General features: G+C 32.0%; 1 protein-coding gene and 1 long non-coding RNA gene across 4 annotated transcripts in view; one reads left to right on the top strand and one right to left on the bottom strand.

Annotated features, from left to right (window-relative positions):
• Nucleotides 1–2,017: 2,017 nt before the first annotated feature.
• On the bottom strand, nt 2,018–3,010 carry LOC134706801 (uncharacterized). Its single transcript, XR_010105665.1, has 2 exons — nt 2,850–3,010; nt 2,018–2,125 (listed from the first exon to the last, which is right to left on the bottom strand). It is a non-coding gene; the product is annotated as an uncharacterized LOC134706801 (long non-coding RNA).
• The window catches only part of LOC134706800 (ATP-binding cassette sub-family A member 2-like), a 77,214-nt gene continuing 64,336 nt past the window's right edge, over nt 2,499–15,376 (top strand). Inside the window, exons 1-2 of one of the 3 annotated variants that reach the window (XM_063566091.1) lie at nt 2,499–2,769; nt 8,830–8,919. In XM_063566091.1, coding sequence (XP_063422161.1) covers nt 2,740–2,769; nt 8,830–8,919 — 120 coding nt within the window. In that variant the 5' untranslated portion in view covers nt 2,499–2,739. Of the gene's footprint in view, nt 2,770–4,693; nt 4,846–8,829; nt 8,920–15,376 lie in introns of those variants that run through there. The other 2 variants (XM_063566093.1, XM_063566092.1) reach the window with 2 other exon arrangements.

The raw sequence follows: 15,376 nt of genomic DNA, 5'->3' as shown, positions 1-15,376 counted from the left end.
TAAACATAAAAAAAAAACCAACATAGTTATAAATGGTAATTAATGTAGCCTTTGATGGACATGGACCTCATTTTCGCAATTCTAATGATTGCTTTATAAAGTCACCAATTTCTGTCAAAAGCTCAGATTTAGGATTTAAAAGTTGTTTTAGCTTTAAAAGTGGTTGATAATTTGTAAAATCAGGATTTAAATCATTAATCTTTAAAAATAAGCAATCTCTTAAAGTTGAGTTTAGTTTGCAGTATAGTAAAAAATGGTATTCATCATCAATTTTATTACAAAGTTTACATAACCTTTGATCTCTGGGTACATTTTTATATCTTCCCATTTCAACTTCTAGGTTGTGGTCACTAACCCTTAATTTAGAAATTAATTGTCTGGTTTTAAAATTTGATTCTTTTAATAAATAATTTTCAATTTTTATCTCAGATTTTAATTGACTATATAGAAATAATTTCGAACTGTCTGTTATAGAAGAAAGTTTATTCAAAACTTTTTTTGTATAAAATTCATGTGATACCTGTTTAAACTTCATCTTTAAGGAATATTTAATTTTATTGTATGGTTTATCACAAGTTTCAAAATCTTTAGCATTTAATCCAGTCTCTTTAAAAATATTTAGAGCAAATGTATACCAACTATGAAAACCATCATTATGCAGGGACTTATTTAATTCATAGGCTTCTTTTAACAGAGGATTAATATCATTGGTATGAAATCTACAGAAATATAGCATAACTTGTGGTTTAATAAATGAAGCCATAGAAAATCTGCCCAGTTCTGTTTTGGCTGAAATATTACATGCAGTTTTTCTAAGTCCTAGGACAGATTTACAGTATTTATTATGAATCATTTCATAGCAAAATTTATCTTCTAACGACAAAGTATCACAAACAGAACCATGTTGTTCTGAACGTTTCAAAGATTTAAACATGGATAAATAATCTTCCATAAACCATACCTCACTATTATATAATAAAACAGGTCTTATTAAGACATCAAAAAGTTTGCATGATAAATTAACAGGGATGGATTATCTATATAAAAGAAAACGATAAACACTCATGAATCACATCAGCAACTACTGAACATCAGATTCCTGACTTAGGACAGGTGCAAACAAATGCAGCGGGTTTAAACGTTTTTATAGGTACCACGTTAACTTCAATCCTACTTTATTAATTTACGCTAAAGGTCATGTTTCGTCTTTTGTGTTTTCTTACAAGGTACTGCATTTTGTCTTTAACTTAGTCAATGACTTATACGTTTACGTCCTTGCCTAAGTGCATTGTATTTTAAGGGAAGTTCAGTGAACCAATGACAAACATTCTAAACACAGCATCATTCTGTTAAGTGTCTGGTTGCCGTTTAGTGCTGTTTCTCGTTTATTGTTTTGCATATTTTTTTCTTATGTTGTGTCGTTACACCAATATTCCAGCTTATTTGTAGAGATGGCGCCTTCAAACATGTTTAACCCCTCTATATTCTGAATAACTAAGACAGGAGCCTGTAAATAAGTGGTTGCCGTTTGTTGCTATTAATCAAATTGTTTTTCGTTCATTGGTTTGTACATGTACATCAGGCCATTAATTTTCTCCTGTGAATTGTGTACATTTGTCCTTTTGATGTCTTTTATAGCGGTGTGTTATTTGATCACGATTCTTGAAGGCAGGACGATGATCTGTAGTTGTTAACTACTTTGTCCTTTCTCTGGTGGAGAGTTGTCTCATTGACAATCATTTACATTTTCCCAATCGTTTGATAAAACAACCAAAATTTTCACGACTCCTATCGTGCTACTTAGCCACCGTTACTTATTCTTTTATCATTTTACTAAGTTTTCTCACGAAATATATCGAAAGACAGTCGTGTAAGATTGGTTGCCATTTACTAGTATATTGAAAATTGACAGTAATTTTTTGATGTACAATTTATATTTCATAACACGTTTGATCAGTCTGCAGCTACAATGTATGATTTCTCTACTCTCTATATATACTTCTCTACAACTTAATCGTATCATGCAAACATTTATTTTTTCTTGGATCTCTTCTATTTGTTCAACTGTTTTTTCTACCAGCAAAACAACATACTTAAATCACAAATACCAGCCTGCTGCAGGATTCTGGAATAAAATAAAAAATTTAAAAAACCTATGTGGATTGGACATGTAAAAAAATATCAATTTAAGTTAATTTTTCGGCTTTAAATTTATTAAAATTTTCGAAATTTAATTACCATGTTCTACTAGTACTCTTTTCTTTATTTACCATTCCGTGTTCACTTGAGTGAGCATTTGTTTTTCAATCGAACAATATTTACTCAACATTGGGATGTAACCGACTAATATATTTAAATGTCCAACTGAACTTTCACCACGATAAGTGTCCCGATAAAAAGAATAAACTGTTGTCCGTCATGAAAAACTGTTAACATTTGTGATGTAATGTTTCTTTTTCATATAATCCATATTAGTTGTCTCGATTGAACAAACATACTCTACCCAGCTGTGACACTAAAGCTAGCTTATAAGTAAATGAAATCAAACATTTATTGGCAGTTATCCATCTTACACGCAATGTATCATCGCTATATTTTTAGAGTTCTTTGTTTTATATATCAAACGTAAAAATGTGTTCTTGTGTGCAACTGCAGAGATTTTCCCTAGTAGAATTGTAATTAAACAGTTATGTACAAACGCCATTCAAATCATTAGTGCAATATTTAAAGTACATCAATATGGAAAGGGATACAGACAGCCTCAGAGGGGTAAGTCAGTATATGTGACGTTTTATCAATGTTTTGTTTACACTTAGACTATTAAATGTGTTATAGTAATCAGAGAATACCTATCATTCAAAACCATGTTCAGTAGAGAAAACTTTCCCTCTTGCAATCTAATTAAAGTTCATTGGGGTGACATATCAGAACTGGATCAATTCAAGGATTTGATTTTAATTGTCCCTCTTGGGAACAGTCTTACGTCTTAAAAAGTGTCAAGTCCGGAAAGGCATTATCTGGAATAAATACAACTTATAGTTTTTTTAGACATAACGTGCATATACAATAAAAGTATTAAAGCGATAAACAAAGTACTACTCGTCTACTGATTTTGCCCGGCCACGAAGGCGTCACTTTTGCTTTTTTTTTTAGTTATTTTTGTTCGATTTACAAAAGGGGTATGGTCACAGTCTTTGCAGTTTATCAAATCGAAATATTGTTCATTACTTTTGCAGGCGATTTTGATAATCATACAGTAACACATATATAGTTTGAATACCCTTCGTGGTCCATTTCACGGTGTAGATTAAAAGTTAAACCTCAGTGAGTTTTGATAAAATCATTAGAAAAGTTTGATAGAACCTGTGACCTGAGACTACTATAACACATATTATGTTATAGTAGTCTCAGCTATGACATACAAATGCCAATAATATATTAGTTAGTACTAGTATACTATTCCAATCCTAAACAGCATATATATAGTGTGGTTAGAAATGCAATCATAGCGTTATAATTGTTAAAACGCAAGAGTGCAACCTGTATTGTGACCTGTAATGTCAAGGTTGGGCTTTTTGTAAATTTCCTGTGTCAGCGTTGAAATAAATGCAAACGGGGAGTTCAAATTTCCAATTTCGGTGACTTCACCTCTCTTACTGCTAACCATGAATCCCGCTCTGATGCCACAGGGGTGGATAGAGCCATTTTAAAAAAGGGGGTTTCAACTCGATGTCCCAATTCAAATGCATTGATCGGTTAAAAAAAAAAGGGGTACAACCCCCGGGACCCCCCCCCCCCCCTGGATCCGCCAACGGATCATGCGGATCCAGTTGTTTTTACAAAAGAGGGGTTAAAACTTATGTCTCCATTCAAAAGTCACTGAGTCAGAATCAGAGCCTAACAAAATTATAACAGTACATTAGTATAGAGTATACATTTATGGAGAGAGAAGTTGAAGACGAAATTCATTTCAGTTTTGATTCAATCCTATAATGACAATGTATGATGCTTATAAACGCCGGGAAGTTGTAAGCTAACGGCCTACTAGTATTTTGATAAATTAAAACCAGAGACATATAATATTGTATATAATGTATTATATGTCTCTGTTAAAACTAAAAGTTAAATAGAACTTCAGACGAAAAATAATTGAAAAGGCTGTTAAGCGATGAAGATATTATAAACACCATTTATATAATTCATAAACTTTTAAAACAACTGTCGAAAAAAAGAGATGCACCATAAGACCATTAACCTGGAGAATAACAATTCCACACAATACTACTGACTGAGAAATATAATAAAGGGGGCGGACTTTATTATATTTCTCAGTAGTATTGTGTGAAATTGTTATGTTCCAGGTGGAAACCGGTTTATTGCGGTTGGGTTTTATTCACCAGGGTTTATTTTTTACCTAAATACATGTAAGTGACTGTGTATTTGATATGTTCAATGTTTTAATCAACTTTCATTAAATCATGCCTAAAAACCAAGGATTTATATACAAATTCTTGCTGAAACATGAAAAAATCACACAATAATAGAAACTTTTGCACTTTACAATAATATAAGGCTCGCACAAAAATCAGCTGATATATGTAAACAAAGAAGCACATGTCAGATTCTAAATTTAGAAACAAAATAAAAATGACGAATCGACTGAATAAATAAAGTCACGTGACACTATGCGTATACTAAACAGCTGCATGGTGATAATTTTTGCTCTTACTGTGATTGTTGATGTGAAATCAATAACAATAATTGATATTAATTGAAATGTGAATGTTTTTTGCACCAAACATTGATTATAGAACTGTTTGAAATCACCCGTCAATCGTTGGTAAGGTTTGTATCCATGTTTTTCTGTAAGTGCCAGAATAAATAATTCTGTCAGCGAACAAAAAACTGTGACAATATGACATCTGTGAAAGTCCAAGTGGTCTTGATGACACTGGAAATAAAAAGAAACTGATCTATTTAATTTTAAATTACTAAAGACGTTTAATATAATGACTGGCACTTATTCCTGACATATATATTCATAATTCAGGCAAAAAAGGGGGGAGAATTGTTTACAAAAATTATGTAGAATAAAGGCAGATATGTATATTCTTCCCTTTTCATTTATCATGTAGTTAATTCAGCACCTGATGTAGTTATTTCGTCACCCACTGTTAACAAATGCCAATCTGAGACACATGTCTGTGTTGAGCAAGTTAAACACAATGTTTTTTTTTTATCTTTATGTCTTTTTTTTAAATCTAGGCACACTTGTTTTTTATGCCCCCGACTGTGGTGGATTTGGAAGCCTTGTCCCTCAATACATCTGTCAGTTCGTGCATATTAACGTATGCAAGTATAAGAAAATTATTGTTTTGTTTTTAACTAATTGCTAAAATGCGATAGAAGTTAGGAGCTGATCATTTTGTTACGTTTGGAAGATGTGTTTTTTAACATACTGTCAGCATTCCAATGGGAACAAATTGTGCCCCTCAAATTGCCGACTTGTTTCTTTATTATTATGAGGCTGACTTCATGCAGGAACTTCTTGGGAAGAAAGATAAGAAGTTAGCAATATCCTTTAACTCTACTCATCCGCTATATATACATGATATACATTGATATAGATGATGTTTTTTCACTGAATAATTCAAAATTTGGTGACTATGTGGAACGCATCCATCCCATCGAACTAGAGATAAAGGATACTACAGATACAGTTAAGCCGGCCTCATATCTTACATCTAGAAAGTGACAATGAGGGTCGTTTGCATACAGGGTATATATCTTCCAATTGATACGATATTCCCGTGCTTGCATTTCCTATCATGATTTTCTTGGTAGAGGGTTGCTGCTAACAAGGAAGCTATTAAATCAAGAGTTCCAAACGGTGAAGTTGAAGTCTACCCTTCTTTAATTTTACAGACACATCACGAGTTGGTTGACCGTTATGGAATAACCCTTTCACAAATGATATCGGATATGTTCCTTACGTTGTAACTACAATCCGCTTCCCTTTCATGAATGTGACCTACTGAGTTAGACTATTTACCTTATTTGTTATCACTTAACCCTTTCCTCCATAATGACGCCTTTTGACGCCACCCCCCTTACTCCATAATGACGCCTTTTGACGCCTGTGTTGTACCTCAGTTGAAACACTTTGACTACAAAGTGTCTGCAGTTGACTTAAAAAAATTTGTATCCAATATGAAAAGGAATATCATAGGAATATCCGACTTAAATTTATTTGATGAAATAGTTGTTTTTCGCAATGCCTTAATACTTTAAAGCATATGTTCAGCATTTTATTAAAAAAATCCTATGCGAATCAAGTATGCAAAAAAAAAAATTCAATGGAGGAAAGGGTTAAGCAACAAGACAGGTGCCAATTGTGGAGCAAGATCTGCTTACCCTTCCAGAGATCACCTCTAGTGTTTGGTGGGGTTCGAGTTGTTTATTCTTTGGTTTTCTATGTTTTGTCGTGTGTACTATTGTTTGTCTTTTTCATTTTTAACCGGATTTTTGTGACAAAAAATGTCGGTTATTAAATTGGGGATGCTCGGTGGGCGGGCGGGCGGTCGCTCGGTCGGGCGGGCGGCAATCAAATGTTGTCCGTGCATTAACTCATGAACCGTTCAACCAAAGCTTTTAAAATTTTAATATGTTGTTACTGACAACTAAATGAAGGTCAAGTTCAATAATGGCTATTTTGACTTTTACCGTTCAGGAGTTATGGTTCTTGAAAGATTGAAAAATGGCGTTTCCAGTCGTGTCCGTGCATTTACGCATGAACAGTTCTACCAAAGCTTCCCAAATTTTAATATGTTGTTACTGGTGACAAAATGGAGGTCAAGTTCAATAATGAAGATTTTGACTTTTACCGTTCAGGAGTTATGGCTCTTGAAAGATTGAAAAATGGCGTTTCCAGTCGTGTCTGTGCATTTACGCATGAACAGTTCTACCAAAGCTTTCCAAATTTTAATATGTTGTTACTGGTGACAAAATGGAGGTCAAGTTCAATAATGAAGATTTTGACTTTTACCGTTCAGGAGTTATGGTTCTTGAAAGATTGAAAAATGGCGTTTCCAGTCGTGTCCATGCATTTACGCTTGAACTGTTCTACCAAAGCTTCCCAAATTTTAATATGTTGTTACTGGTGACAAAATGGAGGTCAAGTTCAATAATGACGATTTTGACTTTTACCGTTCCTGAGTTATGGTTCTTGAAAGATTGAAAAATGGTGTTTCCAGTCGTGTCCGTGCATTTTCTCATGAACCATTTAACCAAAGCTTTTCAAATTTTAATATGTTGTTACTGATGACAAAATAGAGGTCAAGTTTAATAATGATGATTTTGACTTTTACTGTTGAGGAGTTTTGGTTCTTGAAAGATTGTAAAATGGTGTTTCCATTCACGTTGTTGCATTTACTCACAAACCATTCAATCGAATTAGCTTTTCAAATTTTAATATGTTGATACTGATGACAAAATAGAGGTCAAATTTGATATTGACGATTTTCACTTTCACCAATCATCAGTAATATTAATGGTTCTTGTGACATTGCCAGGACACAAATAAATGCTAATAAATCCGGTTTGCTGTCGTTGTGACAGCCTCTTGTTAGCCATGACGTCAGTTTATTTTCGATTTATGAGTTCGACTGTCCCTTTGGTACTTTTAGTTCCTCTTTCACAAAACATTACAATGAGAGGGGATAGGACCTTTATCAGGACTGAGGGATTGGGTGTATTTTAGCTCAGGATTTCGGGATTGACCCTTTTTGGGATTTTGGATTTATTATTTTTTTTTGAATTTCTGGATGTCGGGATTTAATTTGTTTAAATATGATTCTGTGTTTTTAACCTGGGATTTAGGGATCAGGACCTCTCCTTTTTTAATTATGGAATTTGCCTAATTTTGTGTTGAAATTTTTGATAAATTCCATGTTTATTCTGTATTTTAATGTTCTGTGCTGCACACAACACGCTCTATTACAAAGAAGATAACACATTTTCAATAGACTGTACTGTGCTGCACACATCACTATCTATACAAAATTCACTGTGTGGAAAGTGTAATGCACCACTCAAAACATTATAATGCAGATTAAACATGGAATTTGTCAAAAGTTTTAAACACAAGAAATTACGCAAATTCCATAATGAATTTGTAATTCCAAGTTCAAATAATAGCCTGTTAAAATATAACCAGTAGAAAATGGCTGATTTTATCAGATCTACACAAAGCAAAAAACATCTAATAATAAACACAGACATGACATGCCAACATATCCAAATATCCCACAACAAAAAACTCATCAAATCAATTTACAAAGCAGAAATACATCTAACAAAATCACAGAGTGAATGTCCCTAGGTACTTATTCATCCTCACAACAAGAAAAAAACTAATTTAAGTTCTGAAAGTACTCACAGTTACTGACAGCTAGTTCAAAACCAATAACAAATTATAAAATAATCATGTATCCAAAAATGAAATATCAATCAGTACACATCCAGCATACAACAGATTTAGTGTAAAGGCATCATTAACAGTCAGAGCAAAGCATGACCTTGTGCAATGTCACGATACAGGTATCCACAGATTTTAGTAAGTGTGAAAGTGTATGTGTTAAACAATAAAATTAAATATGGTTTCAATTTCCTGACAACAGAATCAATATTCATACCAAGAAAAAACAATACTTAAAAGATCTAATTCTGTATGTTTTCCTCCTAATTCCGAGGCAACACCTCCAAGCTTAACCTCTCCTCTTATTTTCATTTTTGACTAATTCGCTTTCAAACTCTTTTGATATTTTGCAGATCAAGAACTTTACTAAGAATGAGATGGGATTTGTTCACCAGTATAGATTGTTATTGTGGAAAAACTTTACATTGAAAAAGAGAAGTCCAGTAAGTTACTATATTATTATACACACAAAAATTGTTCAATTTTAAATATTAAACTGTAAATTCAGACATTTTTGCATTTGCTTATTCTTGCAATTAGTTGTCCAAGAATAAAAAAAAGTGAAATTAGTTCTTGTGATTTTACATTGTTTTAGAAAACATTGAATTATAATGCTATCAAAATTTAAGTTACTTTTTGTAAAACCTTTGAATTTTGGTACATGTATTAGTAAACACATTACAAAAATACATGATATATATCAATTTACAGTGTTTGATAGTGAAATTTTTAAGCTGACATGTTTTAGAGAAATAGGTTTATAATGTTATCAGCTTATTACAATGTATATATATGTGAGCTTAAGTTATGACTCTATGATCATATATATCTGACCTGCAACCCAGGTTTTGCAGGCAACTTTGTGATCTGACATATTTTCAGAAACGTTCAGACATTGTCAGTTACAAAAATGTGATACTGAAAAAAATGACTTCATGTTTTGTCAGCAGTTTGATAGTAATTAGTTGTAAAATGTGAGAATTTTTTGGGACCTAACAAACACCAATTTCCTGTTTGCAGATGAATGAATTTTTGAAAATCATTTCATCACACTTTCTCAAGTATAGAACTGAGCAGAGTTACATTATATCAAGTCAGGAGCTTGGCAGTTATGAGTTGTAAATTGTGTGCTTCAAGGATCTGTCAAGACACTTACTCCCTGTTTTACAATACTAGAACTCTGATTTACGAATTTGGATATGCTATACATTGCAATGGGGCTTTCTTGTTGTTTTGTAAAAACAAACATAAACCACACTTCAAATCCATGAATACAGTGTTGTCACTTTTCATGTATGTGTAGAACAGTGAATATACTGAGAAGACCTTTCTACATGTTTGCTCATGATAAAAATCTATGTTTTATAAATATGTATACGAAACATTTTTGCAAGTTTACTCTTGTTGGTACAGTAGTTTAAATACTGTTGATGATAACATAACTGAAGATAAAATAAGTATTTCTATGAAATGTTAATAAGTTAGATTGACCCACTTTTGTTTGATTCAGAATCAGCTGATATAAAAAAAGTTCAGTGTACTGGTGACAGCTTGATTATGGGAAATTGCTCCCTTATAGGATGTGATTATTATTCTTTTGTATTTAATTGTATAATGAGTAATTACAGAAGTACATATGAGTTTGTGACATATGACTGTTATTCCAGTTGAACTTTATTTATAGACTGTGATCATCATGACAATAAATTGTTTATAAATAATGTATGAATCTCCATACAATTATAACGTAAGGTTCCATACCTTAAAAGGTAGGTTTGGATTGATTTTGGGGCCCTAACTGCTTTGGAAAAGTGGTCAAAAACAATACTTTTTAACATTTGGTATAGAATTGCTTATTTCTTTCCCATTTTCAATTGGGTTTTATTCAAAGTCTTTTATTCTTTCGATTCTTTAATGTTTGGTTTTTGGACAATAGATTGAGTATAACTGAAGGATCTCTATGACATTGTACCTTAAGGTTCCATACCTTTAAAGGAAGGTATAGATTGATTTTGTGGGTTATGGTTCAAACTGTTAAGAAATAAGGGCCAAACAATTAGGATTTTCTGGTTTCCAAAAAACTTGAGTATTAGTCTATATATCTCTATGGAGTTGTACCACAAGTTTAATACTTAAAAAAAGGTTTGGATCTATTTTTTGGACCCTGGCTGTTTTGGAACAAGTGGCAATAAACAATACTTTTTAACCGGATTTTTGTGACAAAAATGTCGGTTATTGATTTTGGGATGTACGGCAGGCTGTCGGCCCAGCGGATATGGCGGCAATCAAATGTTGTCCGAGCATTAACTCATGAACCGATCAACCAAAGCTTTTAAAATTTTAATATGTTGTTACTGACAACTAAACGAAGGTCAAGTTCAATAATGGCAATTTTGACTTTTACCGTTCAGGAGTTTATATGGTTCTTGAAAGATTGAAAAATGGAGTTTCCAGTTGTGTCCGTGCATTAACGCATGAACTGTTCTACCGAAGCTTCCCAAATTTTAATATGTTGTTACTGATGACAAAATGGAGGTCAAGTTCAATAATGACGATTTTGACTTTTAACCTTCAGGAGTTATGGTTCTTGAAAGATTGAAAAATGGAGTTTCCAGTTGTGTCCATGCATTCAACCAAAGCTTTTGAAATTTTTATATGTTACTGATGACAAAATAGAGGTCAAGTTCAATAATGACGATTTTGACTTTTACCGTTCAGGAGTTATGGTTCTTGAAAGATCGTAAAATGGTGTTTCCATTCACGTTGTTGCATTTACTCATGAACCATTAAATCTAAACTTTTAAAATTTTAATATGTTGATACTGACTACAAAATCGAAGTCAAATTTGATATTGATGATTTTCACTTTCACTATTCATCTGTAATGGTTCTTGTTATATTGCCAGGACACAAATAAATGTTAATAAATCCAGTTTGCTGTCGTTGTGACAGCCTCTTGTTTAAGATTTGATATAAATTGCTTATTTCTTTCCCTTTTTCAATTGTTTTTCTTGAATTCTTGGGATTCTTTAACATTTGGTTTCTGGACAATAACTTATTTCTTCAAATCCTGATATGGTTATAATCAAATACAAAGTGTGTGTTTTTTTAGCCTTTTTCAATACCACCAATTTTCAGAACTCATAAAATTCCATATATTGATTTTGTTGTGAGTCTCACACTAAGCATGCTTTCAAATATCCTACAGAACACCAGAAGAAACTGAAAAGTTGATTGAACATGATGTGCAAAAAGATTCATTGCAAAGTAAACTTGGTCGTAAAAATTGAAAATCTTTCATTCAAAACTGATCGACATTTAATAATTCATTTATTCATTTATCTATTTTTATACGCCCGTAAAAATTTTGACGGGACGTATTATGGTATACACATGTCCTGTGTCCGTCCGTCTGTCTGTCCGGCGTAAACATGTCGCACCGTAACTTGAGAACGACTTATCCAAATTTCATGAAACTTAATATAATTGTTTCTTATGATGGTCAAATGATCTGTATACTTTTAAGTGAAAATTAGATTTAAACTTTTTGATTTACGGCACTAATATTAATCTCAAGATCTGTATACTTTTTGATGATGATTCAAAATTTCATTTTTGAGTGATTGAGTATTTTGTAAAAAAAGGGGGAGCGTTTTTTTACATTATGTGCCGTATCTCTATAACAATTTATGATTATTGCTTAAAACTTTACACACTTCTTTGTTATATTGGTCTAAAGATCTGTGTACTTTTTGGTGATGATTCAAAATTTTATTTTTGAGTTATTGAGTATTTTGTTAAACAGGGGAGGTTTTTTTTACATGTCACGCCGTATCTCAAAAATGATTTATGATTATTGCTTAAAACTTTACACACTTTTTTGTTATATTAATCTAAAGATCTGTATACTTTTTGGTTTTGATTCAAAATTTTATTTTAGTGATATTTAGTTTTGTGTAAAAAAAAAAAAGAATGGGGGGTTTCCCACCGTGTCTCAAAAACTTTATATGGTTATTGCTTAAAACTTTCTCAGAAACTATTTATGATTATTGCATATAACTTTCACATAAGACATCGGGCGTATCATGCGCTCATGGCGCAGCTGTTTATTTCTTTTTTTCACTGCTGCTTGGTCCAGACATTGACCACTGTCTTGTTGGAGTTGACTTAGGTAGCAATACACAGTTAGGAGTTTAGTTTCGCATTATGGCCCCTGTGGATTTTTCAAATAGGAAAGTTATTGTGAAATAAAATTCATTTTTAGACAGATGAGTGCTAATTTAGCCTTCAAAGGTGGTTTATAAGAGCATCAAGATTATTTTTTTTCATGTTTTATGGGCTGTTTTCTGTTTGACTGTCCGTATTTTCATAGCTAGACCGGCCATCGGTCCAGAAATTAATGTACTGTTTACAAACACTCTTTTTCTACACGAAGTTTTTGACGCAATTTGACAAAAAAATGAGATGAAAGACATATGATTTTCATTGGATTTGCTGAATGATATATGTACACAGTTTCAGAAAAGGTATTACTTCAAGCAATTGAAATTCTACTTTTAGTCAAATTTTGGGGAAATATGTGACATCTTTCACCCCCTTTTTGCAATATTTTATAACAAATAAATGCAGATTGTTGCCATGGATACACCAAAAAGAAATTATATTTTACCATTTTATAAACTGGAAATAAAATCTATGGAAGATTCTGATTACATACATATGCCCATATATGACACAAACAGTAAGCTTTATATTGCAAGAAAGCAATGAAAAGGGAATGGTAAAATTCATAAGGGCAAATTTTAGTATTTTTTCCTAACTGTTTATTGCTACCTTATAGCATACTTACCAAGCTCAGAATTGTATAATTTAAGACTTTTCATGCCACAAATCTATTGATATTTAGATTCAAAATCAACTTCTGAGTAAATTAAGTGTTTAACAATGACAATATGTGTCAATTTTATTGTTTACAGTCCTTAGCAACCAAAATTACACATTTTGACACTAAGCTTTTATTTGTTCTCTGTCGGCTTAACGCATGCTTCTGATGGATTGGACTGCATGTAGTAGCCCAAGTATTGAACGCGTTGGTTTTTTTCTTGCGAATATATCATATTATTGTTTTTATCAAGATTTCATGTTACATTTTGGCATATATTATATGTATAGTTAAATCTGATGTAAGAAATTGATTCACTATCACCAAGTTTTTTTAATCAAGTCTTTGGTATTCAATAAGCATAAAGATTAACATTTTTATGCTTAAAATTGCTCAATTTTGTACAATGGTGCATCATCAGAGATCTTATTATGATATTCAACATTAAAAAACTGACAAAAGAGGTACAATTTTTAAGATTTGGCTAAAAATTGAGGTAGAGACAAGATTTTACACTTTGACTTGGCACCTTTCTTAAAATCAGTTTTTGTCGCGTTTCAGTGTCAACTGCTAACCTTCATAAAATATTCATTACTCAACCTATTTTCAAAAATAAAAGGTCAATTTACTCGTTTTAGCTAGCAGAACTCAGAAAATAAGTTAAAAGGGAGAATTTGAAAAAAATATTTACTATTAAGGTAGCAATACACAGTTAGGAGTTTAGTTTCGCATTATGGCCCCTGTGGATTTTTCAAATAGGAAAGTTATTGTGAAATAAAATTCATTTTTAGACAGATGAGTGCTAATTTAGCCTTCAAAGGTGGTTTATAAGAGCATCAAGATTATTTTTTACATGTTTTATGGGCTGTTTTCTGTTTGACTGTCCGTATTTTCATAGCTAGACCGGCCATTGGTCCAGAAATTAATGTACTGTTTACAAACACTCTTTTTCTACACGAAGTTTTTGACGCAATTTTACAAAAAAATGAGATGAAAGACATATGATTTTCATTGGATTTGCTGAATGATATATGTACACAGTTTCAGAAAAGGTATTACTTCAAGCAATTGAAATTCTACTTTTAGTCAAATTTTTGGGAAATATGTGACATCTTTCACCCCCTTTTTGCAATATTTTATAACAAATAAATGCAGATTGTTGCCATGGATACACCAAAAAGAAATTATATTTTACCATTTTATAAACTGGAAATAAAATCTATGGAAGATTCTGATTACATACATATGCCCATATATGACACAAACAGTAAGCTTTATATTGCAAGAAAGCAATGAAAAGGGAATGGTAAAATTCATAAGGGCAAATTTTAGTATTTTTTCCTAACTGTTTATTGCTACCTTAAGGGTTTGGATGGGGTTAAATGATTAAAGAATAATGCCCTTAAAAAATGAAGATTAGAGAATAACGGGCAAAAAAAATGAAGATTAGAAAAATGTGTGGTCTAATTTTTTAAAGATTAGAGAAAAAAGGGGTGAAAATTAAATGTTTACAGAATAACAGACCCCCCCATCCAGACCCTCATGACATAGCAGAACTGGGTTTAGATTACTTATATATTGAACATAAAAACTACTGACCAATGTTTTCAAATAGGATCAATGATTGATTATTAAAAATTATCAAAGTGGGATACTGTCATACTGTATATAATTTATTTTTTGATTTCACCTTTTGAACGAAAAGGGGATAGTTGGCAGGTATGCTTGGGGTTCTTTGATATGATGAATATAACCATGTATTTAAATTTGAATATTGGACCCTGTTATAACACTGGTCCACATTTGGGTCCAAAGATCCAAAATTTAATGTTTAAAAAAAAAATTAATTGCTCGGTTCCTTTGATACACTGAATCTAATCATGTATTTAGATTTTGGATATTTGACCATAATAGGTGAATTTCCAATTTAAAAATTGTTTAGTTCTTGCACCACATTCATTCTGTGTCAGAGACTATCATGACTATGTTATGTCAGATATTTAATCAGAGTCCTGTGT

The sequence above is a fragment of the Mytilus trossulus genome, chromosome 2, assembly GCF_036588685.1.
Source record: "Mytilus trossulus isolate FHL-02 chromosome 2, PNRI_Mtr1.1.1.hap1, whole genome shotgun sequence".
Lineage (NCBI taxonomy): Eukaryota > Metazoa > Mollusca > Bivalvia > Mytilida > Mytilidae > Mytilus > Mytilus trossulus.
This window is presented reverse-complemented; position numbering and strand designations above follow the sequence as displayed.